This window comes from Hirundo rustica, chromosome 28 (assembly GCF_015227805.2).
Source record: "Hirundo rustica isolate bHirRus1 chromosome 28, bHirRus1.pri.v3, whole genome shotgun sequence".
NCBI lineage: Eukaryota > Metazoa > Chordata > Aves > Passeriformes > Hirundinidae > Hirundo > Hirundo rustica.
In genome coordinates this window covers 3,891,888-3,907,155 of record NC_053477.1, presented here as the reverse complement: position 1 = coordinate 3,907,155, position 15,268 = coordinate 3,891,888, and the positions used below count along the sequence as shown (strand labels likewise).

The 15,268-nt window shown below is 48.7% G+C and overlaps 1 protein-coding gene across 1 annotated transcript in view; it reads left to right on the top strand.

Annotated features, from left to right (window-relative positions):
* XPO7 (exportin 7) overlaps positions 1-15,268 on the top strand; it is a 29,670-nt gene that overhangs the window by 13,722 nt on the left and 680 nt on the right. The window contains exons 9-23 of the mRNA XM_040087610.2: positions 1,037-1,156; positions 1,926-2,072; positions 4,373-4,545; positions 5,611-5,804; positions 6,360-6,465; positions 7,289-7,424; positions 8,222-8,295; positions 9,165-9,245; positions 9,910-9,973; positions 10,502-10,610; positions 11,377-11,483; positions 12,727-12,815; positions 13,538-13,645; positions 14,283-14,365; positions 15,247-15,266. Of these exons, the coding sequence (XP_039943544.1) occupies positions 1,037-1,156; positions 1,926-2,072; positions 4,373-4,545; positions 5,611-5,804; positions 6,360-6,465; positions 7,289-7,424; positions 8,222-8,295; positions 9,165-9,245; positions 9,910-9,973; positions 10,502-10,610; positions 11,377-11,483; positions 12,727-12,815; positions 13,538-13,645; positions 14,283-14,365; positions 15,247-15,266 (1,611 nt within the window). The remainder of the gene's footprint in view (positions 1-1,036; positions 1,157-1,925; positions 2,073-4,372; positions 4,546-5,610; positions 5,805-6,359; positions 6,466-7,288; positions 7,425-8,221; positions 8,296-9,164; positions 9,246-9,909; positions 9,974-10,501; positions 10,611-11,376; positions 11,484-12,726; positions 12,816-13,537; positions 13,646-14,282; positions 14,366-15,246; positions 15,267-15,268) is intronic.

Sequence of the window (15,268 nt, the reverse complement as noted above, 5' to 3'; positions counted from 1 at the left end):
GTCCAGGGTTTATTTTCCCTTCATTTTAGGATTCATCTGGGAGATTTCCCTGGGGATTCAGGTGCCCCAGGTTGTGCTGAAGTGTCCAAGTGCTGCTGAGAGTTTTGAAGCATCCACAGGGTCGGATTTTCCCTAAAAGAGCTTTTTTTTTTCTGGAATTCCAGCCTCCTTTCTCCTCACACGGCTTGGAATCTCCTGTTTGCTCATCCCCTTGAGGGAGTGACTCCTGTTATTCCCAAAAGAAATCCTAAAACCGCACCAGGAACAGGGAGCAAAGCTGGGAACACCCCAGGAAATGGAATTTCTCCTTCCACCCATCCAAACTAAACCACGTCCCATTGGGGTGAAAGGGCCAAGAGCACAACTGAGCTGAAAGTTGGGTTATTTCCTCTGGAAAAATAAAAAGTTGGCTTATTTCCTCTGAAAAAAAAAATTAAAAAAAGAAAATTAAATTGACTTAAAATTAAATAATTTTAAAATAATTACAATGCAGACACTTATCTGATACACATTTGCCATGATTAAAGCTCAGGGAGAGCAAGGCTGAGAGGGAAAGGCCTTCAGAAGGAATTTTTCCATGGAGACTCCACTTATTCTGGTGGAGAGTTAATGGCTGATCCTGAATTTTGAGCCTTAATATTCTGGAGAGGTTTGAGCTGTGAGAATCCTTTTTTTTTTTTTTTTTTTTTTTAATGGAAATGTGAAATTCTTCCATTGGATCAACGATTGGGATCCCCATCCCTGGAGGTGTCCAGGGAAAGCCTGGACCTGGCACTCAGAGCTCTGGGGCGAGGATCAAAGGTTGGACTCTGACCTTGGAGGGCTTTTCCAACCTCTGGAATTCCATAATTCTGTCATTTTGGGGATGGAGCTGTTCCTTCGATCTCTCTCTCCGCTGCGGAGATGAAGGAGCTGTTTGTTCCCTAAAGGAGCACCAAACCTCAACTGCTGCTCGTGCCATGAGGGGAAAATTCCTTCATTTCCTCGTTTGCATCCCGATTTTTGCGTTTATCCCTGTTTTCCTGTGTCCTGGCAGGTTTTATCCTGCTTGGTGCAGATCGCCTCCGTGCGCCGCTCCCTCTTCAACAACGCCGAGCGGGCAAAGTTCTTATCTCATCTCGTGGATGGAGTGAAACGGATACTGGAAAACCCTCAGGTGAGCATTCCAGCTGGGAATCGAGGCTCTGCATCCTCTCCAGCACATTCCATCTCCCCCAAAAAATCCTTCTCCTGTCCCACTCGGACACTTGGCAAAGAGGAGAATGGTGCAGCGTTGTCCTGCTCTTCCCTTAGCCCGCCATTCCGCCCTCCAAGGGAGGTTCATGGTGGATATTGGGAACAATTTCTGCATTGGGAGGGTATTTAAGGACTGGAGCCATCCCTGGAAATGTCCAAAACCAGGAAATGCGGCAATTCCCCGCCTGGTTTAACGGGCAGAGTGGGATTTGTTGGTTCTCAGAGATCTCTGTGATTCCATGGTGATCCCAGCCTCTGGCAGGGAACAGCAGAGCTGTTCCTGTGGGAACAATTTCTCCATTGGGAGGGTATTTAAGGACTGGAGCCATCCCTGGAAATGCCCAAAACCAGGAAATTTGGCAATTCCCGACCTGGTTTAACGGGCAGAATGGGATTTGTTGGGAGCCTGGACTTGTTCAGAGCTCTCTGCCATTCCATGGTGATCCCAGCCTCTGGCAGGGAACAGCAGAGCTGTTCCTGTGGGAACAATTTCTGCTTTGGAAGAGTATTTAAGGACTGGAGCCATCCCTGGAAATGTCTAAAACCAGGAAATGTGGCAATTCCCCGCCTGGTTTAACAGGCAGAGTGGGATTTGTTGGTTCTCGGATCTCCCTGCCATTCCATCCCAGCCTCTGGCAGGGAACAGCAGATCCGTTCCCGAATCCCTCTCCTCGTTTTTTTCCCCTCAGAGTTTGTCAGACCCCAACAATTACCACGAGTTCTGCCGGCTGCTGGCCCGGTTGAAAAGCAATTACCAACTGGGAGAGCTGGTGAAGGTGGAGAACTACCCGGAGGTGATCCGGCTCATCGCCAACTTCACCGTCACCAGCCTGCAGGTACCGGCCCTTCCCCTCTCCCTGCCCTCGGCATTCCCTGGAAAACACAGCGGGAGCCTCTCAGCTGGGTCATTTCTACCCAAATCCCGCACAGATCCTGGGAATTCCTGACTGGAACCCGCGTGGGAAGGCAGAGTTGTTGCCGTGCCTCCAAGAGGCTTAATTCCTAGCAGGGAATTAAGAAAAAAGGTTTTAAGTGAGGTTTATTTTTAGGATTGTGTCACTGTTCCCATGTGCTCTCAGGGATTGGGAGCAATTGGAATATCGTGGATGTTCCCACGGAGTTTTCCAGCTGTGTGTACAGCCCTGCGAAGGAGAGGGTGGAAAAAGTAAATTCCTTCCTCTGTGGAATTGGAATTTCTGGGAAGCAGCTCAGGGCAGGGCAGCGTGTGGGAGCTGGGTGAGGCCTGGGATTCAGCTCCATGTCCTGGGAATTTGGGATTTTCCCCAGTGCTTCCTGCGTGCTGGGAATGACTGATCCAGGTATGCCCTGAAATTCCTGCTTCATTTGGCCCCCAGGCCATTGAAGGTGTTGTCCAATGGAAGATGCCTGAAACCCCTTCCATCACAAATTCTGTGGGAAAAACTCGATTCACACGACACAGATCATAACTCCCTGCCTTGTTTTCCTTGTTTTTTCCCTCTAAAAACACTGGGAATTTGCTCCCAACAATTTGCCCTGAATTTCCTGGTTAATTTCACTACCAGGCCAGTGGAACATGGAAGAAACTGAGCTTTAAACCCCTTCCATCCCAAATTCTGTGGGAAAAACTTGATTGAAACAACACAAATCATAACTCCCCACTTTGTTTTCCTTGTTTTTCCCTCTAAAAACACTGGGAATTTGCTCCCAACAGTGTGCCCTGAAATTCCTGGTTCATTTGGCCCCCAGGCCATTGAAGGTGTTATCCAATGGAAGATCCCTGAGACTACTTCCATCCCAAATTCTGTGGGAAAAACTCATTTCAAACAACACAAATCATAACTCCCTGCCTTGTTTTCCTTGTTTTTTCCCTCTAAAAACACTGGGAATTCACTCCCAACAATTTGCCCTGAATTTCCTGGTTAATTTCGCTACCAGGCCAGTGGAACATGGAAGAAACTGAGCTTTAAACCCCTTCCATCCCAAATTCTGTGGGAAAAACTCGATTCAAATGACACAAATCATAACTCCCCACTTTGTTTTCCTTGTTTTTTCCCTCTAAAAACACTGGGAATTTGCTCCCAACAGTGTGCCCTGAAATTCCTGGTTCATTTAGCTACCAGGCCAGTGGAACATGGAAGAAACTGAGCTTTAAACCCCTTCCATCCCAAATTCTGTGGGAAAAACTCGCTTCAAACAACACAAATCATAACTCCCTGTTTTGTTTTCCTTGTTTTTCCCTCTAAAAACACTGGGAATTTGCTCCCAACAGTGTGCCCTGAAATTCCTGGTTCATTTCACTACCAGGCTGGAAGAAACTGAGCTTTAAACCCCTTTCAGCCCAAATTCTGTGGGAAAAACTTGATTCAAACAACACAAATCATAACTCCCTGCCTTGTTTTCCTTTTTTTTCCCCCTCTAAAAACACTGGGAATTCACTCCCAACAATTTGCCCTGAATTTCCTGGTTAATTTCACTACCAGGCCAGTGGAACATGAAAGAAACTGAGCTTTAAACCCCTTCCATCCCAAATTCTGCGGGAAAAACTTGATTGAAACAACACAAATCATAAATCCCCACTTTGTTTTCCTTGTTTTTCCCTCTAAAAACACTGGGAATTTGCTCCCAACAGTGTGCCCTGAAATTCCTGGTTCATTTCGCTACCAGGCTGGAAGAAACTGAGCTTTAAACCCCTTCCATCCCAAATTCTGTGGGAAAAACTTGATTCAAATGACACACATCATAACTCCCTGCTTTGTTTTCCTTGTTTTTTCCCTCTGGAAACACTGGGAATTTGCTCCCAACAATTTGCCCTGAAATTCCTGGTTCATTTGGCCAGCAGGCCAGTGGAACATGGAAGAAACTGAGCTTTAAACCCCTTCCAGCCCAAATTCTGTGGGAAAAACTCGCTTCAAACAACACAAATCATAACTCCCTGCTTTGTTTTCCTTGTTTTTTCCCTCTGGAAGCACTGGGAATTTGCTCCCAACGATTTGCCCTGAAATTCCTGGTTCATTTGGCCCCCAGGCCATTGAAGGTGCTATACAGTGGAAGATCCCTGAGACCCCTTCCATCCCAAATTCTGTGGGAAAAACTCGCTTCAAACGACACAGATCATAACTCCCCACTTTGTTTTCCTTGTTTTTCCCTCTGGAAGCACTGGGAATTCGCTCCCAACAGCGTGCACTACCTGCTGAGCCTGTGGCAGCGCCTGGCTGCCTCCGTGCCCTACGTGAAAGCCACGGAGCCGCACATGCTGGAGACCTACACCCCCGAGGTGACCAAAGCCTACATCACCTCCCGCCTGGAATCCGTGCACATCATCCTCAGGTGAGGGGATCCAAGCCCTGCCAGCTTCTCCTGCTGATCCCGGCGCTGGGAAAGCTGGGAGGAGCGGGATTGTTCCCTCTGGAGAGGACGTGGCTGAGGGGCGGCAGATTCCAGGGGGAAGGAGACATCGAGCTGCAGCAGTTGGGATCTGTGGGGAAAAAAAACGGGGAATGCTCAGAGCCATGGATCTGATCCAGGGGCTGGAGCCCTTCTGGGAGAGCTGGGAATTCCAGGGAGAAATGCCAGGGAGAAAAGGGAAATTCCAGGGAGAGCTCAGAGCCCCTTGCAGGGCCTAAAGGGGCTCCAGGAGAGCTGAAGAGGGATTTGGGATAAGGAATGGAGGGACAGGACACAGGGAATGGCTTCAGATCAGAGAAGGAGAGATTTGGTGGCATTTTGGGAAGGAATTCCTGGCTGTGGGAGGGGGCTGGAATTCCCAGAGAAGCTGTGGCTGCTGAATCCCTGGGAATGCCCAAGGATCACCCTGGGACAGTGAGAGCTGTCCCTGCCTATGGAATGGGATCACATTTAAACTCTTCCCAACCCAAACCCATCCCACGACCCCGTGGATTCCAAACTGCGGCTCCGACACCCCAGGAGCAGAGTGAGCATTCCAGGGAGCTCCTGAGGCTCCCTGGATCCATTTTTCCACGTGCTCTTCCCAGGGATGGCCTGGAGGACCCTCTGGAGGGCACGGGGCTGGTGCAGCAGCACCCAGACCTGCTGCCCACCTCCTGATCCATTTTTCCCTGTATTTTTTCCCAGGGATGGCCTGGAGGACCCTCTGGAGGATGCAGGGTTGGCGCAGAAGCAGCTGTACCTTCTGCTCACCTCTTGATCCATTTTTCCCTGTATTTTTTCCCAGGGATGGCCTGGAGGACCCTCTGGAGGATGCAGGGTTGGCGCAGAAGCAGCTGTACCTTCTGCTCACCTCTTGATCCATTTTTCCCTGTATTTTTTCCCAGGGATGGCCTGGAGGACCCTCTGGAGGATGCAGGGTTGGCGCAGAAGCAGCTGTACCTTCTGCTCACCTCCTGATCCGTTTTTCCCTGTGTTTTCTCCCAGGGATGGCCTGGAGGACCCTCTGGAGGACACGGGGCTGGTGCAGCAGCAGCTGGACCAGCTGTCCACCATCGGGCGCTGCGAGTACGAGAAGACGTGCGCCCTGCTGGTGCAGCTCTTCGACCAGTCCGCCCAGTCCTACCAGGAGCTGCTCCAGAGCGCCAGCGCCAGCCCCATGGACCTGGCTGTGCAGGAAGGTCAGCACGGCATTCCCAGAGGAATTGCTGCATCCCTGAGGGTGTTGTTGTGGTGTTCCTGGGAGGTTTGTGTGCAAGGGAGGGACGGCTGGGTTTGTCCATGGGAACATCGCAAATCCCGTCTTAAATCCTATTCCAGCGCATAAATCCCATCCCATCCAACCCAAATCCCAACCCATGGATCCCATCTCAGCCCAAATCTCATCCCATCTTACTCAATCCCATCTCATCCAATCTCATCCCATCCCGTCAATCCTATCCCAAATCTCATCCCATCCCATGGATCCTATCCCATAAATCCCATCCCATCCTATGGATCCCATCCTATGGATCCCGTCCCATTGGATCCTATCCCATAAATCCCCTCCCATCCCTCTTTTCCCTGTTCATTTCCCACTCCTCCCTCCCTGGTGCTCCCACCGTCCCGCGCCTCAATCCTTATCTCAAACTCGGGAAAACGGATCGATTTCGGGAAAAGCGGATTCCCTTGGGGATGTCCTTGGCCCCGCGGTGGCAGGGCGGGTGGCAGCGTCCCCGGTGTCCCCGTGTCCCCAGGGCGCCTGACGTGGCTGGTGTACATCATCGGCGCCGTCATCGGCGGCCGCGTCTCCTTCGCCAGCACCGACGAGCAGGACGCCATGGACGGGGAGCTGGTGTGCAGGTAGGGATGTTCCAGCAAATCCTGGGTATTCCGGGAAGATATCTGGGTGTTCCAGGAAGATACCTGGGTGTTCCAGCAAAATCCTGGGGGTTCCAGGAAAATATCTGGGTGTTCCGTCCAATCCTGGGGGTTCCAGCAGAACCTGGGGGTTCCAGCAAAATATCTGGGTGTTCCAGCAAAATCCTGGGTGTTCCAGGAAAATATCTGGGTGTTCCAGCAAAATCCTGGGTGTTCCAGCAAAATCCTGGATATTCCAGCCAATCCTGGGTGTTCCATCCAATCCTGGATATTCCATCCAATCCTGGGTGTTCCAGCAAAATCCTGGATATTCCATCAATACCTGGCTGTTCCATCCAAACCTGGGTATTCCAGCAGAACCTGGATATTCCATCCAAACCCGGATATTCCATCCAAATCTGCTCCCACAAGGACGAGAGGCTCTCCTGCCCCTTTTCCCAACTCTGATTCCGGCGGGGATCCGGATGGAAGGGGATGGGCGGGGGCATGGAGTGCCAAAGGGAATTGGGGTGGTGGCAGGGAAAAGGGAATTGTTCATTGATTATTGGGAACGTTGGGCTCGGAAATACTGAGAATTACTGGGAATGTTGGGCTTGGAAGTATTGGGAATTACTGGGAATATTTGGCTTGGAAAGTTCGGATTTTTACGATGTCATTAACTGGATTTTTGGGATTGAAAATCCAGTGAGAATTTGGGTTATAACAAAGAATCAAGGGGAAACAGCAGGGAAAAGGGAATTGTTCTCCTCCTTCCCCTCCATTTTTCCCCCCTTCTTTTTTCCCAATTTTTCCCCCTTTCCCCCAGGGTGCTGCAGCTGATGAACCTGACGGATTCCCGGCTGGCGCAGGCCGGGAATGAGAAGCTGGAACTGGCCATGCTGAGCTTCTTCGAGCAATTCCGCAAGATTTATATCGGGGATCAGGTGCAGAAGTCTTCCAAGGTAAGGGAAATCCCAGGAATTCCACCCTTTCCCAAGGAAAACAAGCCCTAAATAAATCATTAATTTCTCCTCATTTTACCTGGAAATAAATCCCATTTTTCCTGATTTCTCCTCATTTTACTTGGAATTAAATCTCATTTTCTGTGATTTCTCCACTTATTCCCAAGTGACTTTTGACTTTCCAAATGCTGAGCTGGTTTGGGGATATCAGGAATTGGAGACCTGGATTTGGTTTTTCCCAATTTTTTTCACCTTAAACACCCCCTGAACTTCTTCTCCCTGTTTTTAAAATGGAAAGAAATCCAAATTCCCTTCATCCCAAGGGATTTGTAGCTGTGGTTTGCGATGTAAAATCCCTTCTTCCATCAAGAAAAAAAAAAAACAGGAATGTTGCTCCAGAATTGAGTTCTGTTCCTTCCTGGAGGAGAAACTGGATTGGGATCAAATCCCTTCACTGGGATTTGGGAACTGCTGAGAATTCCAGAAAAATCCACTCAAATCCCAGCTGGGTTTGGAGGTGGATCAGTTATATCCCATTTGGGGGGGAATTTTCCTGGGAAAACCCAAAGTCCTCCTTCTTTAGTGTAGAGTGATCCTGCTAGGACAAAAAAAGAGGAAAAAATCAGGATTGGGATGGATTGAATCAACCCAAACAACACCTGGAAAAAAATCCCACAACATCCCCATCTCCCACAGAGGGAAAAGCAGATTTTTTTGGATAATTCCCGATTTTCCTGGCACTTTGGGAAGCCTTTTTTCCATGAGTTTTTTTGGGGTTTTTTTTTTTTTTTGGGCAGCTGTACCGGAGGCTCTCCGAGGTGCTGGGGCTGAACGACGAGACCATGGTGCTGAGCGTGTTCATCGGGAAGATGTGAGTGTTCCGACGGAATTCCAGGGAATTCCTGGAATTCTCTGCGGGAAAACGGCGCTCGGAGGGGTTGCCCTCAAACCCTAAAAACCTGGAATTAGGGAGCTCAGAGAGTTGGGGGTGGAATTTTCCAAAGTCCACAAAAATTCCGCTAAAAAAGCCGCCACGCTCCCGGAGAAGGGAATTTTTTTCCTGAAATTCCCAGCACAACATTCCATGTGGGAAGGAGGCTCAGAGCTCCTCCCGAGCTTTTCCTTGGAATTCAGTCCAGCTTTTCCTTGGAGTGCTGGAAATCTGCCACAGGATTCGGCTTCTTCACATCCAACCTGGAATTTGAGCCCATCTTTTACCCATTTTATCCATTTTTTAATCCCATTTTTTTATTCCTTTCATCAATTTTTAATCGATTTTTAATCCATTATTTTATATTCTTTATCTATTTTTTTATCCATTTTATCAATTTTAAAATCCATTTTGATCCATTATTTAATTTATTTTTTTAATTCCTATTTTTTATCCATTTTATCCATTTCTCAGCAGCCTCTGGAGCTTTTGGACCCAATCCAGCGGTGCCAGGGCAGGGAGAATTTTGGGAATTCCAAGTGTAGCCAATCCCACAGAATTCCAAGGGTTTGCCAGTCCCACAGAATTCCAAGGGTTTGCAAATCCCAGAGAATCCCAGGTGGGATCTGGGATATCCAAAGCAGAATTCTCCCAGCCCGGTGATTTTATTCCCATTTTTCTGCCTGGTTGGAGGCGGGGAGCCCATGCTGTTGGGAGATGAAAAACTGGAAAACTCCACCACAATTCCCAGAAAAAATCCTGGAAAAAGCCCGGAAAAATCCCTCTGATCCGTGTTTCTTCTTCCCCAGCATCACCAACCTGAAGTACTGGGGCCGCTGCGAGCCCATCACCTCCAAGACTCTGCAGCTGCTCAACGACCTCTCCATTGGATATCCTTTTGGGAAGAGCTCCCAAATCCTCGGGAAAAGGGAAGAATGATCCACGAGTCCTGCTGCAGTGGGAGCTGGCGCGGATTCCTGATTTTCCCCCGGATTTTTTTGGGAATGAGGAGAGCGGAGGGAGGGATGAGGCTCTTGTGGAATGTTGGATTTGTTTTGTTTTGTTTGGTTTTGTTTTTTTTTTATTGTGGATCAGAATTCCTTTGGAGTTGAGCATCCATAGGCAGATTCCAGTCTGTCTTCTGGTTTTCCAGGAATTCCAGAAGTTCCAGACCCTGGGTTTTTCCACAGGGCGTCTCCCCAAGCCGGGATCTGCACTATTCGGGTTATCCTTGAAAAAACAGAAGGGAATTCCCAATTTGTTGAGAGCCAGACAGAATTCCCGATTTCCTGCATAATCCAAGCACAATCCCATTCTTCCAGCCTGACCCTGGAAGTGATTTTCCAGGAATTCCAGAAATTCCAGACCCAGGGTTTTCCCCCAGGGCATCTCCCCAAGCCGAAATCTGCACAGTTTGCATATTACCCTTGGAACGCACATAAAATTCCCGACTCCCTGAATAACCCAGGCACGATCCCGTTTTTCCAGCCTATCCCTGGCAGTGTTTTCCCAGGGAATTCCAGGAATTCCGCTGCTTTCCTTGACGCCCTGCACGTACAGCAGCGTGCGGAAGCTGGTGAAGCTCAGCGCCGTGCAGTTCATGCTGAACAATCACACGGTGAGCGCTCCCCATCTCCCTCCCTGCCTCATTCCCAGGAAAATTCCGCTCCTGGAGTCCTTTGGAATCGGGTCTGGCTCCCTGTGTTTACGTGGTGCTGGAGGAGCCTCTGGAAAATGGGAGTTTTTGGGGGGATTTTTGGGTTGGAATTCTTCGGTTCGGAAGGGGCTGGGATTCGGTGGCGCTTCCCATTCCCGAAGGATTTCTGCTCTCCATGAAATCCAGACTCATTCCTGGGAAATTCCCAGCGTTGGAGCAGCCTGGGATAATGGGAGTCTGGGATTTCAGGTCTTTTCCAACCCAAAGCTTTCCAGGATTCCATTCCGTGGTGTTTCCATTGCTGGAGCAATCCCAGCACCACTTCCAGAGGGTTCGCATTCCCTGCTGGAACAAGGGGGGAATTCCTGGACTTCCCAGGGTGTATTCCCGGAATTCCTGGAGTTCTGGGATGATTTTCCATGCGGCAATTTTTTCTGGAGGCACCGGAGGCTCTTCCCTCCTTAGCCCATCCCGATTTTCCTTTTCCAGAGTGAGCACTTTTCCTTCCTGGGAATCAACAACCAATCCAACCTGACGGACATGAGGTGTCGGACCACGTTCTACACGGCCCTGGGACGGCTCCTCATGGTGGATTTAGGTATTTTTCCTGGGAATTCCGGCAAAATTCCCGCATTTGGCAGCTGGATTCTGGGATTTCGGGAGCTGGGGCTTCACCGGGGAAGGGCGTTGGGGTGGGAAAAGGAAGATTGGGAATCGGGAATCAGGAATTGGGTTTGATGCTGAGAGCAAAAATGGGGAGAAATTTTTCCATCCCGCCAAGACTGGGGAGAAATTTTCCCATGCCAAGATTTGGGATATGTTTTCCCAGATTGATTCCCATTCCAGGGCAGGACAAGGATCAGTACGAGCAGTTCCTGGGGGGTTTCCCATGGGTTTCCTGTGGATTTCCCATGTTTTTTTCCAGGGGAGGACAAGGATCAGTACGAGCAGTTCCTGGGGGTTTTCCCATGGGTTTCCTATGGATTTTCCATGTTTTTTTCCAGGGGAGGACGAGGATCAGTACAAGCAGTTCCTGGGGGGGTTCCCATAGATTTCCCGTGGATTTCCCATGGATTTCCCATGTTTTTTTCCAGGGGAGGACGAGGATCAGTACGAGCAGTTCCTGGGGGGTTTCCCATGGGTTTCCTGTGGATTTCCCATGGATTTCCCATGTTTTTTTCCAGGGCAGGACAAGGATCAGTACAAGCAGTTCCTGGGGGGTTTCCCATGGGTTTCCTGTGGATTTCCCATGGATTTCCCATGTTTTTTTCCAGGGGAGGACGAGGATCAGTACGAGCAGTTCCTGGGGGTTTTCCCATGGGTTTCCCGTGGATTTCCCATGGATTTCCCATGTTTTTTTCCAGGGGAGGACGAGGATCAGTACGAGCAGTTCATGCTGCCCCTCACCGCTGCCTTCGAGGCCGTGGCTCAGATGTTCAGCACCAACTCCTTCAACGAGCAGGAGGCCAAGGTCAGTGGGGAGGAAATTCCCAGTTTTCCAGAATCTTCTCCGTGGGATTTGGGGGTTTTTGGACAGGCAGGAGGGAGCAGGGGGCTGTGCTCACCTCTGGAAGGAAAACTGGAATGGTGGGAGCTTCCCAGGGGGGTGCCTGAATCCCTTGGGATCAATCCAGAGGAGATTGGGTGTGCCTGAATCCCTTGGGATCAATCCAGAGGAGATTGGGTGTGCCTGGATCCCTTGGGATCAGTCCAGAGGGGATTGGGTGTGCCTGGATCCCTTGGGATCAGTCCAGAGGGGATTGAGGGTGCCTGAATCCCTTGGGATCAGGCTGGAAATGGAACAAGGAGGGAAAAATTTTGATTCATACTGGATTTTATTAGATTTTATTAGCTGTTATTACGTTTTACTATATTTCTTTTATTCCGTTTTATTATTATATTATATTCCATTTTATTATTATATTCCATTATTTTTGGATATTTTATTCCACTTCATTCCGCTTTATTTCATTTTATTCATTTCTTTGATTTGATTTGATTGAGTCAATTGATTGGATTGATTTGATTTTTATTGGATGGATGGATTGGATTGATGGATGGATTGATGGATGGATTGATTGGATAGATTGATGAAGGGATGGATTGATGGATGGATGGATGGATGGATGGATTGATGGATGGATGGATGAATGGATGGATGGATTGGATGGATTGATGGATGGATGGATGAATGGATGGATTGTTGAATGGATGGATTGTTGGATGGATAGATGGATAGATTGATTGGATGGATAGATGAATTGATTAGATCAATTGATGGATGGATGGATTGATTAGATGGATTGATTGGATTGATTGATGGATGGATTGGTGGATGGATGGATGGATTGATTAGATCGATTGATGGATTGATTGGATGGATTGATGAAGGGATGGATTGATGGATGGATTGATGAATGGATCGATTCATGGATGGATGGATTGATTGAATGGATTGATGAAGGGATGGATTGATGGATGGATTGATGAATGGTTTGATTCATGGATGGATGGATGGATTGATGAATAGATTGATTGGATGGATGGATTGATTGGATCGATTGATGGGTAGATGGATTGCTGAATGGATCGTTGAAGGGATGGATTGACGGATGGATCGATTGATGGAGGTTGGATTATTGGCTGATGGATGAATTGATTGGCTGATGGATCGATGGATTGATGGTTGGATCTCTGCTCTCCGCGCCCGGCAGCGCACTCTGGTGGGTTTGGTGCGGGACCTGCGCGGCATCGCCTTCGCCTTCAACGCCAAGAGCAGCTTCATGATGCTCTTCGAGTGGATGTATCCTGATCCCGCATCCCAAACCCCAGCGACCCCGGGAACTCCCCCAGAACCCCAATTCCCGGGAATTCCCTCACTGCCAATTCCCCCTGGATTTTGTAGGATTTCGTGTCCTTCATTCCGAGCCCTAAAACAGCTCCAGAAATCCCGGTTTCCTGGGAATTCCCTCATTGGGAATTTCTCTACAATTTACAGGATTTTACCTTTTTTTACCTCCAGAAATCCCAATTTCCTGGGCATTTCCTGAATTTTCCTGGGAATTTCCCTTGGATTTATAGGATTTAGTGCCCTTCATTCCCAAAAATCCTGGTTTGCCTGAAAAAATTGGGATTTTTTCCTTCCCTTTCCTTCTGTAAAAGAAAACATTTTTTCGTTCTGGTTTTGCCCTAAAAAATCGGGATATCCTTTAAAAATTGGAATTTTTCTCTTCCCTTTCCTTCCATTAAAAAAAAAAAACTTTCTCGGGTTCTAATTTCCCTTTAAAAAAATTGGGATTTTTCCCCTTGGATCCTGGATTTCATCCTAATTTTTACCACGACCATGATTTTTTCCGGGATAAAATAAATATTAATTTAAAAAAAAAAAAAAAATCCCAAATTTCAGCCGGCAGCATCATGGTGTGACCCTAGCAACGCCCCTGCCTTGCTGCACACATGGAATATTCCCTTCCCACGGGATTTTTGGCCTGGAAAAACTGGGAATTCCTTAATTTCCCGTGGCAGTTACCCCTCCTACATGCCCATCCTGCAGAGAGCCATCGAGCTCTGGTACCACGACCCCGCCTGCACCACGCCCGTCCTCAAACTCATGGCTGAGCTGGTCCACAACAGGTAGGAATTCCCAAAAATCCGGGATTTCGTGGAATTCTGCGCCTTGGAACGAGATTATTTCATCCCTCCGCGTGTGGTTGTTGCCCCAAACCCCCTCATTTTTCCCCATTTTTTTCCCCCCAAATCCCCTTTTTTCCTCCGTTTTTTTCCCCAAAATCCCTTTTTTTTCCCCCCCCATTTCCCCCCAAATCCCCTTTTTTCCTCCGTTTTTTTCCCCAAAATCCCTTTTTTTTCCCCCCCCATTTCTCCCTCCCCAAACCCCATTTCCCCCCCCCTAAAAAAATCTGGGATTTCATGGAATTCTGCAGCTTGGAAGGGGTTTAAAATGGATTTCATCCCTCTGGGTGTGGTTTTTGCCCTCCAAATCCCCATTTTTCTCCTATTTTTTTCCCCCCTTCTAAATCCCATTTAGCAGCCACAGCCCCTCTGGGAATTCCATCCCAGCCCTTCCCCACCCTCCCAGCCAGGAATTCCTTCCCAAAAATCCCATCAAATCTCCCCTTTTCCAATCTGAAGCCATTCCCTGTGTGCCGTTCCTCCGTCCCTTATCCCAAATCCCTCCCCTGCTCTCCTGGAGCTCCTTTAGGCCCTGGAATGTTCTGGAAGCTCTGAGCATTCCCTGGTTTTTTCCTTGCAGATCCCAACGGCTGCAGTTCGATGTCTCCTCTCCCAACGGGATCCTGCTTTTCCGGGAGACCAGCAAGATGATCACGACCTACGGTGAGGGATCCTGGAGCTGCTTGGGATGGAAAAATCCAGTTTGGAATTCATTGGGAGCATGGAAAGGGTTGGGTTGGAATGGGTTTGAAATCCTGTCCCAATTCCCAGATTTTGGATTGGTTTGGATTTGAAATCCCATCCCGTCTGGACTTTATAGGATCATGGAAATGCATTTGGGTGGGAATGGATTTGAAATCCCATCCAGTTTGGAATTCATAGAATCAGGGAATTCTTTGGCGTGGAAGGGGTTTGAAATCCCATCCCAATTCCCCAGTTTTGGGTGGGAATGGATTTGAAATCCCATTCGAGTTCCCAGATTTTGTGTGAGAATGGATTTGAGATCTCATCCCAACTCCCAGATTTTGGCTTGGAATGGATTTGAGATCCCATTCAGTTTGGAATTCATGGGATCATGGAATGTGTTGGGTCGGAATGGATTTGAAATCCCTCCCACCTCCCCTCCCCTGTGTCCAAGTGCATTTCCCATCCCACCAACTCCCCAATTTCGGGTGGGAACGGATTTAAAATCCCATCCCAATTCCTCGATTTTGGGTGGGGATGGATTTGAAATCCCACCCGGTTTGGAATTCATGGGATCTCGGAATGGTTTGGGATGGAATGGATTTGAAATCCCTCCCAGTTCTCAGATTTTGGCTTGGAATAGATTTGAAATCTTATCCCAGTTTGGAATTCATGGGATCTCGGAATGGTTTGGGATGGAATGGATTTGAAATCCCTCCCAGCTCCCCTCCCCTGTGTCCAAACCCATTTCCCATCCCACCAACTCCCCGATTTCGGGTGGGAACGCATCGAAACCCCCGGGGCTGGGCCGGGAAAAAACCCCCTGGAAGGGCGATGACTCCGAGCGGGAATTCCGGCAGGGAATCGCATCCTGACGCTGGG